Source organism: Hydra vulgaris, chromosome 01 (assembly GCF_038396675.1).
Source record: "Hydra vulgaris chromosome 01, alternate assembly HydraT2T_AEP".
In the NCBI taxonomy this organism is placed as follows: domain Eukaryota; kingdom Metazoa; phylum Cnidaria; class Hydrozoa; order Anthoathecata; family Hydridae; genus Hydra; species Hydra vulgaris.
Genome location: NC_088920.1, coordinates 26,817,501 through 26,833,940, shown reverse-complemented (window position 1 = coordinate 26,833,940; position 16,440 = coordinate 26,817,501). Strand labels below are relative to the sequence as shown.

The following is a 16,440-nucleotide window of genomic DNA, read 5'->3' as shown; positions in this document are numbered from 1 at the left end:
TCAGGTAGTTAACTTTGTGACTTATTTTCCAGATAACCCTAATCACTTACCTTCACTCCTTGATTTGTGTCTTGTCTCTAACCCTAGTTGTTTTCAGTTTTTTTTCTCCTTTAGGTGGTTTTGACCACGAATTCTGATCTCTATAAAACTTTCATCTAATGCTTCTTCTTCGGACTTGCCCTATCATTGCAATACTACCCTTAAACTGACTGGGATTCCTTCTGTGATTTTTCTTTGTGATAGTGCTTGGACTGATAACTTGTCACTCTCCACTTGTAAACAGAGGCGTACAGAAACTTCATAATGCCTGGGGTATACTATAAAAAAAACTAATGGATGCTCCCCTTTACCCACGACCAAAACAAAAATAATAACAAAAATAAAGCTGTTATTTTTAGTATTCACAAAATATTTTAAAAACTCTGTATTTAAGACAGCTCGTAAATCAAACAATTAAACACAACAAAGAAAAAAAACATTTTTGGATTTGGTATCAAGTTTTTCTGAAATTATACTACGATTTTACGAGCTTTTCTAGCAGCAAAGTTGTAGTTACAACATTGTAATTAATTTTCTTTGCAAGATCTGTTTCGATTAAAAGGATAAAACAGTCGTTAAGACAATCCTGTTCCTTGGTAGCTCTTAGAGAGTTCTTGACAAGACAACTTGCTAAATGATCTCTCTCGTTCAGCCACAGATACTAGCAAAGTAAAAAAGATACAAAGACAGGGGAAATTTTCTTCAGATCACTTTGCATAAATGATATTCCGATGATCTAAGGGCTGATCATTTATCAGTAAATGGCGTCAAACAGACAAAAAGTGGCAGAACTCATCAGTAAACTATTCTTCACTAAGATTATTTGGATACAAAAGTACGAAATCTTTAACTTTAGATTCAAGAATGTTTGTTAAACCCAAATTGATATCAGGTGTAGAAAAGATGAAAGAAAATAATCTACATTGCTGTTTCTCTGCAATAGCAATGTAGATTATCCTGAAATGTATGAATATTACATGGATATGGATGAAGATAACAAAGTAAACAATTTTCAATTCTTTATTGGATGATTTAAATTTTGTATTTGGCATTCTGATAAGTTCTTTTTGTCATCTTATGATACCCCATAAACCTGATGCCCGAGGAAAACTGACTCGAATTGTCCACCCTCTGTATACCTCTGCTGATAAATGAGCCTCCTACATAATCTCTTGGATCAAGACAGGATTAGAAACTATTATTTCTTCTCATTAGTTCCAAGTCAAGCCCCATTCTAATCCATGGTTTTACCTTTTTATGCAGTTGCCATATCTAACTGTAATACTTTTTTCATCTTTTTCATTCATGGGACTTATTACCTCTACTAAAGATAAAGCAGAGCTATTTGCAAAGAAAATATTTTTTACTTTGACTCTTGAATCTTATAGCCATACTCTTTTCTGCCATTCCAATTAAACAGGTTTAGACATTCAAATCACTCCAGCTTCTGTTGCTAAAGTCTTATTTCAATTAAACTCTTCTATGGCTTCTTGTTGTTAGTCTTGTTGGCTTCTTGTGGTCTAGAAAACATTCCTTTCATAGTCTTACTAAAGTGTTCTCCAGAAATTTAATTTTCTCAAAACTATTTAATATCTGTTTGACTGAATCTTGTTTTCCTGCCGGCTCGAAAATGGCATCTGTGGTTCCAATTTTTATAAGTACTGGAGAACATTCTGATCATTCCTACTATCATCTGATCAGACTTCTATATGTTATTAGCAATGTCTTTGAGGCTTTAATCAAAAAATTTCTAACATCCCATCTTAATTCAAACAATTTATTGTCAGATAGTCAGTATTAAATCTTCTTGCTCTATGGCTGATTTAATAACAGCTATGACTGAAAGATTTTTTTGTGTATTAGATGAAGGCAGCAAGGCTAGGGCTATTGCTCTTGATATATCTAAAGCTCTCGATAAAGTTTTGGATACTGGTGCTCTTCATAAGTTAGCTTCATATGATTTATCTGGGAAAGTTTTTAAAATTATCAAATCTTTTCTTTCTAACCGCTTTATTAAGTTCATTCTTACTGGAAATAAAGAAGGCTCACGCTCTTCTTTATTTCAAGTAACTTCAAGGGGACTTCAAGTTTCTTGTCTACATCAATGGTATTTCTGACAACCTCACATTTAACGTGGATCTATTTGCTGATGACTCAACTTAATACTCTTGTCTTGACAAAAAGTCTTCTCTAATTGATTGCTTAGTACAGGCATCCGTTCTTGAATCTGATCTTACTTCTGTAACAGATTGGGGCATTGGATTTTAAATTTTAAATCCAAAAAAACTCAGTTGTTTACTGCAAACAACTATCGCAATACTGCTGACATTTCTATATTGATGAATCGCTTCTCTCTCAAAAAAAGTCTTCTTTTTATGTCTTCCCGGATTCTCATTCACTACTGACCTCTTATGGAAACCATACATACAATCAATTACTAAGTTAGCATCTGCTAAGGTTATCATGTAAGGTAATGATATAAGGTTATCATAAGGTTGATAATGACAACAAAGAGTATAATTAAGAATAACTAGTTTTTTATGTAAAATTTAATAATAAGTTTTTAATTTATCTGAACTTACTTTTATTAAGGCATCAGCCTTAACAGTTACTTAAGTAACCTTTTCTTTTCATTTTTTTTGTCTTCATATTTTTAATAAAATTATTTTTGTGACAAAAAAACAAAAAACATAGTAAACATTAGCATCAGTTTAAGTTTAAAATATTGCAATGATTTTAATTTTTTGATTATGTGTACTTAACATGCTCCTTTTAGAAACACTTGTTAAAAACCAAGTCTCGGTTTTTAGAAATACTTTTTTTATTTTAATTGGAGAATAAAGCACATGAGAAAGTAAGACATTGTACTTGAAAAATTAGAAACTTTAAAATAATCATATTTAAAGACATTGTACTTTTACATACTGAAAGATAATTGTAATGGTATATCTTAAGTTTTTAATTTTAAAAGTAAATATTAAACTTTTATATTTTTTGAAATTATGAATTTCTAAAGTTGTATAATTTTCATCACAAATTTTAAAAATTGAAAAAATTGCATTTATAACTATTTATATTATTATAACTATTTTTTATTTAGAAGTTTATTTAGAAGTAAATTTAATAGTAATATATGTTCGCGAGGCTATTATTGTGAATAATCTTAAATGTAAATAATAATATTGTAATATAAACGTCTTTAAGCATCATATATTGACCTTAGAGATTACCTATGAGGCCAGTTTTGTAAATAAATAGTTAAAAGGTTTAAGAATACTTTTAATATCTCTCTGGGGAAATATTATATGGTATACATAATCATGTAAAAATTTATAGAAAGGTAGCATTTTAGTTTAATATTGATTAGTGTTAAATTGAAATAAATAATGCTAAAATATTTATGTATTATTATTTTTTGCATTATTATTTTGATATGTATTATGCATTATTATTTTGATATGCCCTCACTTTCTCACAAACAATATAAACACGATTAGTTTTGATTTCTTTTTCTTTTTTCTTTTTTAATTTCTTCCTTTTTTGATTTATTTAGTTTTCAAACAGTTTGCATTAATTTAAAATATGAGAGTACATGTTGGGGAGTATGAGGAGGGAGATTTTTCCTAATGGCTGCTCATATTTAATAGTCAATGCATTATTAGAGAATATGATTCAATGATAGTTAATGATTTTGATGATACTGAACTCGTGTTCAGTATCGTCAAAATCATCCCTATCATGTACTCTCATATTTTGAATTAATGCAATTAACAAAATCTGATTTTGTTAATTTTATAATTTTAACATCCAATTTTAGTTTTATTTAATCTAAGATTTATTGTAAATTAAAAAACAAGGGCTTAAATATCTGCTGAAGTCGAACCTTAAATGCTGATCAAAATAAAACTTGCAACCTTAATAAAAGAAATAACTTTACTGTTGAGTTTTTAAACAAATGAACGGCTTCAATACTCAAATTTAATTTTAGTTTGCAAACTGTTGGAGTATGATTTTGTTTTAGTTTGCCAATAGTTAAAATGTGGTTTTAATTTAGTAAATTTTCATAATTTGAAACTTACTATATTGGTCATTAGTCAACAGTTTAGGAAAGGAAATTCAACACAACTAAAATAAGAATAACTTTTACTGATAACATTACAAAACAAGTTTTTATGTTTAACTATAATGTATATTTCTCTTTTATATTACTAAGTTTTATTTTTCATATTACTAAATTTTATCTTTTATATTACTAAATTTTATTTTTTATGTTAATAATAGTTACTCTTAGATGGTAATTTTCAAATTTTTCTTATTTGGTTATATTAAATGTGCATCTGTCACTAAGGGTCTGTTACAGAAACTTACTATTATGTAAAATCTGAATTAACTTTTAAATGTTCAACTTAATTTCAAACAAACTTATTAAAAAATAAGTTAGATATTTTTTAAAAATATTTTTACTTTATATTCCATACTATAAAATTTTACAGACCTTTTCTGATGGTTCAACTTTAAATGATATGTTGCTAAGTACAAGGTCCATCTCTTCACGGTATTTGATAAAGAGATTACAGAATTCAATGGCACCAAATCTTGGCCAGTCATCATTAGGCTGATTGCTTTTAATAACAGCTGCTGCCTAAAAAGAACTTGTTAAATTTTGAAAATTTACTTTAACTTTTAATTTTTAAAAAGTTCAAAATTTTTTTTTTAATAAATCAAACTTTTTTTTTTATTAGTTTCCTTCATTGATAAACCTAGACCTAAGTGTAGAATTGCATCTGATTCTAATCGGAATAATTACCTTTGCTTAATTTTTGAAATATTTATTTACTAACAGTTGTATTGAATGTAATCAACAATACTCAAGATCAATATGCCAGTATTTCAAAAATATTTTAGAGAAGCACAGGAGTTATAATCAATATGGATCTTGCCAAGAAAACTAATGTTACACTGAATTGGGATATCAGTGATTGTGTTTCTACTAACTTATTTATCAAACACTTCAGCCTAAACCATTTGCCAATTTCTTTTTATATTTTTTTGTTTCACAGTTATCTAAATATTTATTAGTCAACACCCACAAAGTAAGATATTAAGTTTCTAATAGATCTTTTTAGCCGGAAATTCTTATATTTTTACCAATGTTGACGAGACAATGAATATATACGAAAAAAAAGGCACCGCATCTGCACCAATATATGCCTAACAAACAATGTTCTTGCTTTAAGTAAAATGATGGTTATATAAATCCCAACCACCTGGGTTAGTTGACCGTTGGATAAAAATGATTTTACACAGAAAAACTTACGAAACTCATTTTTAAGCTGCCCTGTTTTACAATTTGTGCCCCGAAACCCCCACACTTTTAACCAAAAAGTAGGAACCTTAAACATTGAAACAAAACACTAATTTTTTTTCTATGAACTTTAAAAGGCCTAAATATTAATTTGGAATTGGTTGGGAAGTTTATATTTAAAAAAATATATACTAATGAAGACAAAGAAAAATAGCTCAAAATGCACTAACTTAGTATAATTTTTAAGTATATTTAAATAGAATGAGACTTGAGATCGAATATAACTCACGCCTGCCACAAACAAAAACAATATTTTATTTTTTGAACTATTTATTCTAAAAAAATTAGAAAAGATTAGAAAACGAAATCATGCCATACTTTTACTTAAGCTAAGAATATATTTTTTATTATAAACTGCCATTTATAAATTTTACTTTAAAATAAAAAATAAAAAAAAGGTTAAAAAAAAAAGTAAAGATACTACCAAAAATCACAAGATCACTCTCAAAGACATTTTTGCAATACCTCAATGTCCTCAGAACTGCATCTTTTTTGCTATAAATAAACCATGAATTGATGGAGGATATGACGGCAGCATATTTCATGACAAGCACATCAGGTGTGCTAAATAATATACAATTATGGATTTTTTATTTTTACAGAATTTTAATTTTGCTTATATTAATTTGTTAACTTGACTCTTTCCACTTTGCCGCAGATATGAGGCTACATTAAAAAAGTTTTAAAGCAATTAGAAATAATTCAATAAATATTATGTATTCTAGGCAACTATTAAATAATCTTGTTGAAAAATGGGCAACGTCAAAAAAAAAAAAAAAAAGGCAACGTTGTAGAATTAGCTAGACACATCTTTTAAAAAAATGCTAAGAAACTTTTTTGGGCTGGAAAACCTGATATTTGCTCTAATTTAAAGAAAAAATATGGAAGCAAACTATATTCATACAATTCAGATAATCAAATTTTAAAAGATCAAATAACAACTCGTAAAATGATACTTGCTTCAAAGGATTTAGCCAAAAGATAAAAAAGATAAAAGAAGATTGCAATACTTAACATTTATTGAGCAACAAGAGAATCAAAATGAGAAAACTGAGTTTTTATCATCAGAAAAAAGTGAGGTCTTTTACTGTTAGGATTCCAGGTTGATTCAGGTTCTTTCTGAAGCCACCATCAGACCTGCAAAAAAGAAACAGTAAGTACAAGTGTAGCTAAATATCGAGAAGATATAATAAAAGCTGCAAAACAAAGTAAATTTTGAATAATCCCACACTTTGATGGAAAAATTTTGCAGGATTTTACTAATAGTACAAAACAAAAAAGAGATTGTTTTGCTGTTCTTGTAAATATCGATGGTGATTTAAAGCTTCTTGGCATTCCGCCAATGGAACACGGTACTGGAAAATCTCGTCATGATACTTTAGTAAACATTTTGGATGAAAATAAGCTAAGAAGTTATATAAAGGGTCTGTACTTTGACGCAACTGCAACTAATACAGGAAAATATTCTGGCACAAACTTTAGGTTCTGTGAAACTCAGGGTTCAATTATATTACAGTTTGCATGTCGAAAACATGTTTACGAGCTTCACTGTAAATATTTTATGGAAAAAGTTCACATTGGTAAAACTTATGCTCCTGAAAATCGGATGTTCAAAGTTTTTCCAAGCTAATTGGAACGTCACAAAGGAAACTATGGATATATCAAAGTTCAAAATATTTGACAAAGTGGCAGTTAAAGGAGCATATCTAGAAAAACGGCTTAAATAAACTGTTCATTTTTGTAGACATACACTTGCAAATTTAGTATTTCCCTGAAGGTGATTATAAAAAACTAGTAGAACTTAGACTCATCTACGTCCAGATGTAAGTTTTAATGTTTATGCTGCAGGATTAGTTTATGCAAATTAGTTACAGTTTATATATACTATATATTTACTTAAAATTCAAGTTTTAAGAAATCAGTTGCCCTACCAATTGACAGCTATTTACAAAAGAAATCAGTAAAGTGGCAGAATTTATTTCTATATTTTATACTGTGTGATTTGTGCGTTTCTCTTTAGTCTCCTGAGCACCTTTTCAAAATATTGGCAGAAAAGTCTGAAATCCTATCGCAAGGTCTAGACTTCACCCAAGAAAAACTACTTAGCTTGTCACAGTTGGTTGGTTGGAACTTGTAGTTTATTTTCAGTTTATTTTGAGTAAAGACAATAATAAACCTTGGCTGAACTGTCCTCCATCTTTTTGGGGCTTTGGAACTCGGAGCTTCTCACTTATGAAGCGAGCGCTTTACCACTACACCACTACTGCATGGTATTGCTGAAAAAAAGGGTAATCCATTGCCTGACTTTTGTATCACTCCAGCTTCTGTATACAAAGTAATTTCCTGCTTAGACTATTCTACAGCTTGTGATCTGGACATATATATCTGTTACGGTCTTGCAGAAGTTTTCTCCAAAGCTTTTGTCTACAATTTCAAATCTATTTAACAAGCGCTTATCAAAGGCTTGTTTTCCAGTCTGCTGGAAAGCAGCATCTGTTATCCCTATTTTCAAAAATTCTGGAGAGTAATCTGACTCATCTAACTACCGTCCCATTAGGTCTTTGAGTCTTTAAATAACAAACACTTAATCTCTCTTCTTAAATCTAATAACTTACTTTCTGGTCATCAATATGGATTTTGATCTTTTCATTCTACTGCTGATTTGTTAACCGTAATAATTGCTAGGTTTTATTTAGCATTAGATAGATGTAGAGAGACTAAGGCTATTGCTCTCTACATTTTTAAAGCTTTTGATAAAGTTTGGTATACTGGATGTTGCTATACTTTTGAACGATAATGTACTCAATGAGTCATCTACCCTTCATTTTCTAGAATCAACTTCTACTTCTGATCTTTCTTGGAAACCATATATCAAATCAGTAGCAAAATTAGCATCTGAAAAGGTTGCATCTCTTTATCATGCTTGCCACTTTCTTACTTAGGATTCTATTCTTTATCTTTTTAAATCAAAAATACACCCTTGTATGAAATACTGTTGCCATATCTAGGGCGGATCTTCAAATGATTCCTTTTCTCTTTTAGAAAAGATGCATAAATGCATTGTAAACATAGTTAGCCCTGCTTACTCAGCCAACTTCCACCATTATCGGATTGTCTTAATGTTGCTTCCCTTTCTCTCTTCTATAAATACTATGATGAGCACTGCTCTAAAAAGCTAGCGTCTCTTGTGCCATACACTAAAATTCCTTCTTGTGTTACTCGTCATCTAATCACATTTCATCTTTTTCTTATGACTGTCCTTAGTGCTCCAAAAATTCTTATTTGTTTAATTTTTTTCCTAGACTTCAGTTTCTTGGAATTTGCTTCCTTCATCTTGTTATCCTAATTTATATAACTTACAATCTTTTAAGGCGCCTGTCAATCGTTATCTTGCACTATCAACTTCATCCTTTCTCTTTCATCAACTTCCAACTCTAATAGTTGTTGCTTGCAGCCTTGTTGGAAATGAAGATGTCAATATATATATATATATATATATATACATATATATATATATATATATATATATATATATATATATATATATATATATATATATATATATATATATATATATATATATATATATATATATATATATATATATATATATATATATATATGTATATATATACATACACTCAATTCTCTTTTTATGCGGGGTTTTTTTATGCGATTTTGAAATAATGCGGTGCAAAAGAAAATTTTTTTTATCAATTAATTTTTTTTTAACTTTCAATGCGTAATTGATAATTGGTTTGAAAACAAAGCATGCTTTGAAAATCTTTTCATATTTTGAAAACAAAGCATGCTTTAAAAATCTTTTCATATTTTGTGCTATGTCTAAATTGTAATGTTCTATGCATCTATTTATTACTATTAGTATTAGTCAGTAGAAATCTTAACTCTAAGAAAAAGGTTTTACTTCAACATAAGTTTTTTCGAAGGAATTGTAAGTTTTTAATGCTTTTCTAGAATTTTTTTCTTTCAATTCCATTGTTTTTGTTGATTTTAGAAAAATTTGTGATAGTAATAACAAAAAACAAAAACAGAAGAGGGTGCAATTTCCTAAGAAAAAAAAATTATAATTTTGGATCGTTTGGCAAAAGGAGAAAGATCTACAGCCATAGGTAAACATTTTAGTTTGGGCGAATCTACAGTTGGAGCAATAAAAAAAATGAAGCGGCAATAAGAAAATCTGTCATTTCTGGTACAAATTTGAGTGCTAAAATTTCATCATACTCAAGAGACACCCTAATAGAAAAAACAGAAAAGGCACTCGCAATTTGGATTAAAGGTTTAACTCAAAAAAGAATTCCAATAGATGGGCATTTAATTAAACAAAAAGCTCTTTGATTTTACAAGCAGTTGAAGGAATTGGAGCCAGCTACATCTTCAGATGGGAATAATGCACAATTTTTGGCCAGCACAGGATGGCTTACTGGTTTTTTAAAAAGGTATTCTTTTCATAACCTGAAGATAAAAGGTGAAATTGCTTCTGCCGACAAAGAAGCTGCCAGAAAATATCCTAAAAAACTGCAAGTGGTTTTAAAGCTGCAAAAGATCAAGTTACTTTTTTGCTTTGCAGTAATGCATCAGGAGATTGAATGTTGAAACCGCTGCTTGTAAATCGATCTTTGAAACCACGTGCATTGAAAGGAAAAGAACTAAAAAAACTGCCATATGTTGGATGGCAAACAAAAAGGCCTGGGTGACAACTGCTATTTTCACTGAATGGTTCGATAAATGCTTTGTACCATAAGTCGAAAAATACATGAAAGAGAAGCGTTTTGAATTTAAAATCCTATTAATTCTTGATAATGCACCAGTCAATGCAAAGTCATGTCATGCAAATTTAGAACATCAAAACATAGAATTAGCTTTTTTCCTCAAAACCTTATTCAACCAGATCAGGGAATTTTTCCACCTTTAAGAAATATAATGTAAAGTTCCCTTTTTAATTCATTTTTGATAAACTTGAAAAAGAACCAACTGCAGTTACTGAAGTTTGGAAAAAAGTTAATATTTTGGACTGTATAAACCATTCTGCCTTATCAATTGCTGAAATAAGACCACAAACATTAAATGGATGTTGGAAAGCAGCTTGGCCTGAATGCGAATCAAAAAGAAATGAGTCAAATCAAATAACAAATATATCATCAGAAATTATTTCATTGGCCAAAGAAGTTGGTGGAGATGGTTTTGATACTTTTGGTGAAAACGATGTTGAAGAGTTGCTTGTGGACGAAGCCCTAAGTAATGATGACATTTTGGAAAGTGTGGAATTAGTTGCTATGGAAGATTTTGAAAAAGATAATGAACCAGAAGAAGAACCTACCTCACTCACAGCAAATTTAATTCGAAAAGGTCTCCAACTTTCCAGTAAATTAGAACATCATTTCCTAGTAAACAATTCAGAATGCGCCTTGAAATTTCAACATGAACTGAAATTTTGTATGTCTGGCTACCAAGAATTTCACAAAGAATTAGGCAAATCATCATAAGGTCTGATTACCAAATACCTTGTCAAAGAAAAATATAAATATAAATATATATATATATATATATATATATATATATATATATATATATATATATATATATATATATATATATATTATATATATATATATATATTAGGGCGACAATTTCTTTTTAACTTTTTAACTTTTCTTGGAATTTAAAATACCATTATGTAATAAACTATTTTACGTTTACTTGAAAATTCACAAAATTTTTTTAGCTTGAAAGTCTTAAAGGAAGAGCTTTATGTAAAACTTGGGTTTTTATGCCAATATCACAATTTTACTAGATTTTTGCATAATAATTTAAAAAACAATGTTATATAAAATAAAAATAAGTGCATAAATATATTTTTTTAATCTATATTTGTTAAAGATAGCTTAAGTCTTTCTGGGAAATGTTTGTAAATGTTTGTTATTTTGTCGTTACTTTTCATTTTGAGATGAGCCAATGAATTGCTGGATTATTCCGATATTTCTTTTGGCACAATCATTTGTGACACTTACGTTTTTGATAAAAAAACAAAGTTATTGTAAGACTCAAGATCCTTTAAGTTGCCTTTATTATGAATGGTATATAACGAAACCTTAATCTCGCCAGCTAATTCCAGTTTTATAAAAATAAACTTTTCTCTGTATTCAAATCTTTCAATTGAGCGTTATCATTGAAAACAACAACGGTTGGCTTTTCAAAGTTTATTAGCTCAATTTCAGGCACTTTATGCTGAAGTAAAGTTTCTAAAATGTTTGAGTTTGCAAATCAAGACTTGAATCAGCTAAACCATAATAACTGTTTTAGGAGATAAGTATCAAGAATAAGTTTCCATACTCTTCAACAGCGTGTTACCTGCCTTTAAGTTCCATTCTTTATGTATAATTTGTTCATGTAGATAATTAATTACTGGTGAAAAAATTTCAAGAACTAGATGATGTGTGGAATCTGCATTAAACAAGCTGAATGACAGTTGCTGGGGTGATTAATTTTAAAATCTTTTAACTTATCAGATTTGATATTAAAATAAAAAGCAAGATATTCTACAAGATGCATGTAGATGTCTCTTGGAAAAGTTGTGTTATTCAAAGAAAACTCTATAAAATTCTTTGCTTCAAAATACAAACTGTATATGCCTAAGTTAAAAGTAAGCGAGTTCTCAGAAAACCTATTAATTCTATAATTAGCATTAGGAGGAGAAATTAATGGCAAAAACTCCCTTACTCAATTCTAAAACTCAAATACTAAAGTTGGAACAAAGTTTATTATTTAGACCTTTGTTTTTAATCCCAGTTATAGCTTTATAAACATGATTAAGGTGCAGTTTGAAAATATGATGTTTACACATAAACCAAAGCAGTGGTTTTTTAAAAATTCTTATTAAAATCAAAACTGTTCCATCCAATCTGCCTGTATTTGTGGCAGTAGAGTCATTACAAACTACAAAAATTTGGTTGAGTGCTTCAAAATAATCAAACAGATTTTGTAGAACTAAAACCTGATCAAGTGCTTTTCCAGAGTTACTTTGTACAACTCCTAGAAAAAGATCATGTTTATGCCTTAGGAATGAAAAGTTCAGTTCATTAGTCACATTAGAGGTGAGGAAATAGAAGCAAGAGTTGAAAGGAGAGTGGAGGGATACACAAGGTATAAAAAAAACAGGAAGAAAATGGAAGCATGAAAATGAAAAAGATATCACTGTATACCTTGAAGTGAAGTTGATAAACGCGTTTCAGCTGATTATGGTTTGGAAGTGAAACTCAATTGCAATAAAACAATGTTTATGTTTAGAAGGTATTCATTTGCTGTATTAAATTGTTTATATCCATATTAAGTTTTTATAAACAAAATATCTTTGTAATTTATACTTTATATAGATTCTAAAGATATGAGTTCAATGCAGAATGAAGACAGTTCTAATGAAGTACAAATACCTTAAGTGAATAAAGAAAAACAAACACATGCAACTGCTATTATTAATCATAATGTTATTACCAGAGATAACCTTACAGCAGCAACAACACCTTTAAGTGTAAGAAAAAGGGTCAATTACAGAGATCAAATAATATTTATTGCCTGTTTAATGAATTACTTCGGAGTAGAAAAAAAATTAAATAGAGAGACTGTAAGACAGAACCGCTATGAAACTATAGCTCACTAAGGTATTGAAATACAAGAAAACTATGAGATGAAATTAGTAAAAAACATGTTCTTTATTTTGATGGTAAAGTAGTTATATCAAAGGAAAATTGAAGCAGAAAATTAACCGTGACGGAATTGTTGTTTCTGTTATAAGATGAAAATTTTGATCTTCAATAAAAGAAAAATCTTCTATTAAAGTCTTTTGTTTCTAGGCATATCGATAACGGGTGATGCGGAAGTTATTGGACAAAATAAAAACGTCAATAACTTATTTGTAAATAAAAAAACAAACTACTATTATATTTTTTTCAAATATAGCATTTATCTTTTAATAAAAATATATTATTTTTTATATGAAAAAACAACACCATCTGCAATTGATCTCAATTTTGCTCTGACGCCTTTCATATGCGACTGTAAAATGTTTAAATCAATTTCTTGTAGTTTTAGTTTAATGTGATCAATCAAAACTTGCTCTGTTGAAGCTTGCCAATCTCCCTCGTAAACCTTCTGTGCCAAATGTCCCCAAAAATTTTCAATTGGTCGTGCTTGAGGCACATTTGGGGGATTGGATTCTTTATCAACGTAATAGATATATTGGTCAATCCAATTTAGAGAATCTTTAGAATAATGAGAACTTGCTAAATCTGGCCAAAATAAATAGTTAAAGTCTCCATGATACTTGTGAATAAATGGAAGTCGTTTTTCTAAACATTCATTAATATAGATTGATGAATTGATTGCTACAGCCTTGGAAGTGCGAAACAATGGCTTGGACATACCACGGTCAGATATGGCTATCCACACTAATAATTTTTTTGGAAATTTCTCTTTTCCTATAAAACGAACACTTTCTGGGCATGTCCTTTTGTTGTTTGTGTAGTATCCAGAATTTCCAGGCATGTTGTCCCCTGCAAAACCAGAGTATTTTTCGTCATCGATGACTAGAAGCGATATTGTGTTATAGAGTTGGTTAACTAGTTTCCTGCTTCTTTTCTTTGCCTTTATTTGTTGTTCTATAGTGTATTTTAGAGTCTTTTCATGTTTTCTATATTTAATATTCATTTTTTTTAACTGACGACCAATTGTTGATTGATTTACACCGAATTTAATACCTATTTTTCTCTGACTGACCCCTTTTTGATTGTTGACAAGCCTCGTTAATTCGGCTTTCTTTTCTCTAGTCCAGGATGTCGGATGACCAGAGTACTTTTTATCAGAAAACGATTGAACAGTTTAAAGTCTTTTTAGGTTATCACATATTGTACTTCGAGCAAATCCTTCCTTTTCAAAATGATTTATGATTTTTTTTTTTTATATTAGGTTTATTTACAAAAAACATTTTTAGTCGCTTTCGAAAAGATTCTCGTTCAGCTGCATTTAACCTCATTTTAAATAATTGTGTTTCAAATAATAAAGTTTATATTTTATAGAACGTTTATGCCTACACATAAAACCACAAAAACTAATTATTATGCTCAAATAATGAAATTAGGATTTGTCCGATAACTTCCGCATCACCCGTTACTCTATTTTAAATATTTTATGTTTGCTTTGCCAATATCAAAAAGATTTTCCATTATACTCTAAGAAAAAAGCTGCATATAGTTATATAATGCTCTGCACATCAAATCCAAGTATATTATATCATTTCACAAATTCGCATATTACAAAATATTGTTATAATGTCTTTACTTAAAACACTCTAACCTTTTTGTTTTTTGCATTCTATCGTCCAAGTTAGTCTTTATTGTTGTACCATAAGCTGACATTTTTTGTGAAATTTAACAAATCTTTCACGAATTTTTGATTCAGAAATTAAATAGTTGCTAAGTTTACAATTATTTTTCGGAGCAGACAAAAATTTTCATTTTCTTGATGACTTGTAGTGTTTTCTTTGCATACCGAATCAAAATTTTCTCCAGTTACGCATGCAAAGTTTGTACTTAAGCTTTTAAATCAATTAGATATAGAACTGATAAGATACTAGTAATGCCTTAAGACTGTTCCATTGGAAGAAAGCTGATAAGGTGGCAATTCAGAAATAGGTAATTTAAGTATATACAATAGTCTTTTGGCACTTGTATTTAAATTATTTTAAAAATTTCTGGCACTTGTAATTAATTAAAGACTTGTTTTTATTATTTTTATTTTTTTGCTATTCCCATCCTGATCTGTTAATGCAACATTTAATTTACTTATTATTTATTTGTTAATTCACCTCCTCAAGGCCAATAAAATAACAAAGAGTAACCGAGCCTATTATTAAAAAAAAGTAAAAACAAATAGAAAAAATGACAAATATCGCATAAACCAATTTTCACATAAAGCATTTAAAATGGTCAAAAACAACATTCTAAGACCTTTCTGAATTTATATTGAGATTGAGAACAGCTTTAAAATGAAATGATAAATTTTGAATTTTTTTTAATGTCACCCTAATATATATATATACACATATTTTTTTTGTTTGTTATTCACCTCCTCAAGGCTGAGAAGACCACTACAGATGAGAAGGGTACTTAATAGTGGTTAAAACCCTCTCTCAACTCTATAACTTCGAAACACAAACCTTGACGAACAAGACCGCTGTGCAGAGAAACAAGTTGAGCGTGGTACTACCAGGGGCGTGGTGGGGATTGAACTCGGAACCTCTTGCTTATAAAGTGAGCGCTTTACCACTACACCACTACCACATAAATATATATATATATAATATATATTATATATATTAATATATATTATATATATAATATAAATATATATATATATATATAATATATAATATGTATTATATATATAATATATATATATAATATATATAATATTTGTATAAATAAAAATATATATATATATATATATATACATATATATATATATATATATATATATATATATATATATATATATCTATATATATCTATATATATGTATATATATATATGTATATATATATGTATATATATATATGTATATAAATATATGTATATATATATGTATATATATATATATATATATATATATATAATATATATATATATATATATATATATATATACATACACACACACAGTTGTACCATTTACTTTTATCACCTTTTTATCAACATTAAATAACTGTGCCAATTATTTGTAAAAATATATATATTTATATATATATATATATATATATATATATATATATATTTATATATGTATACATATATATATATATACATTAGGGATATGACAATTTTGCAACCCTATATCCCCATACTAAATTTAGTGGAGATTTTGTGCAAAAATCAGAAAAATAACAAGCATTTTTACTATATGTCAAAAAAGTTCACCCCCCAATTAAAAAATATTTGTAAATTTTTTAAAAAAAATGTAGTTTTGCAA

General features: G+C 28.6%; 1 protein-coding gene across 2 annotated transcripts in view; it reads right to left on the bottom strand.

Moving 5' to 3' along the window:
- LOC100203006 (multidrug resistance-associated protein 1) overlaps positions 1–16,440 on the bottom strand; it is a 111,912-nt gene that overhangs the window by 3,711 nt on the left and 91,761 nt on the right. For both annotated transcript variants that reach the window (XM_065787787.1, XM_065787788.1), the window contains one exon: positions 4,535–4,681. In XM_065787787.1, coding sequence (XP_065643859.1) covers positions 4,535–4,681 — 147 coding nt within the window. The remainder of the gene's footprint in view (positions 1–4,534; positions 4,682–16,440) is intronic.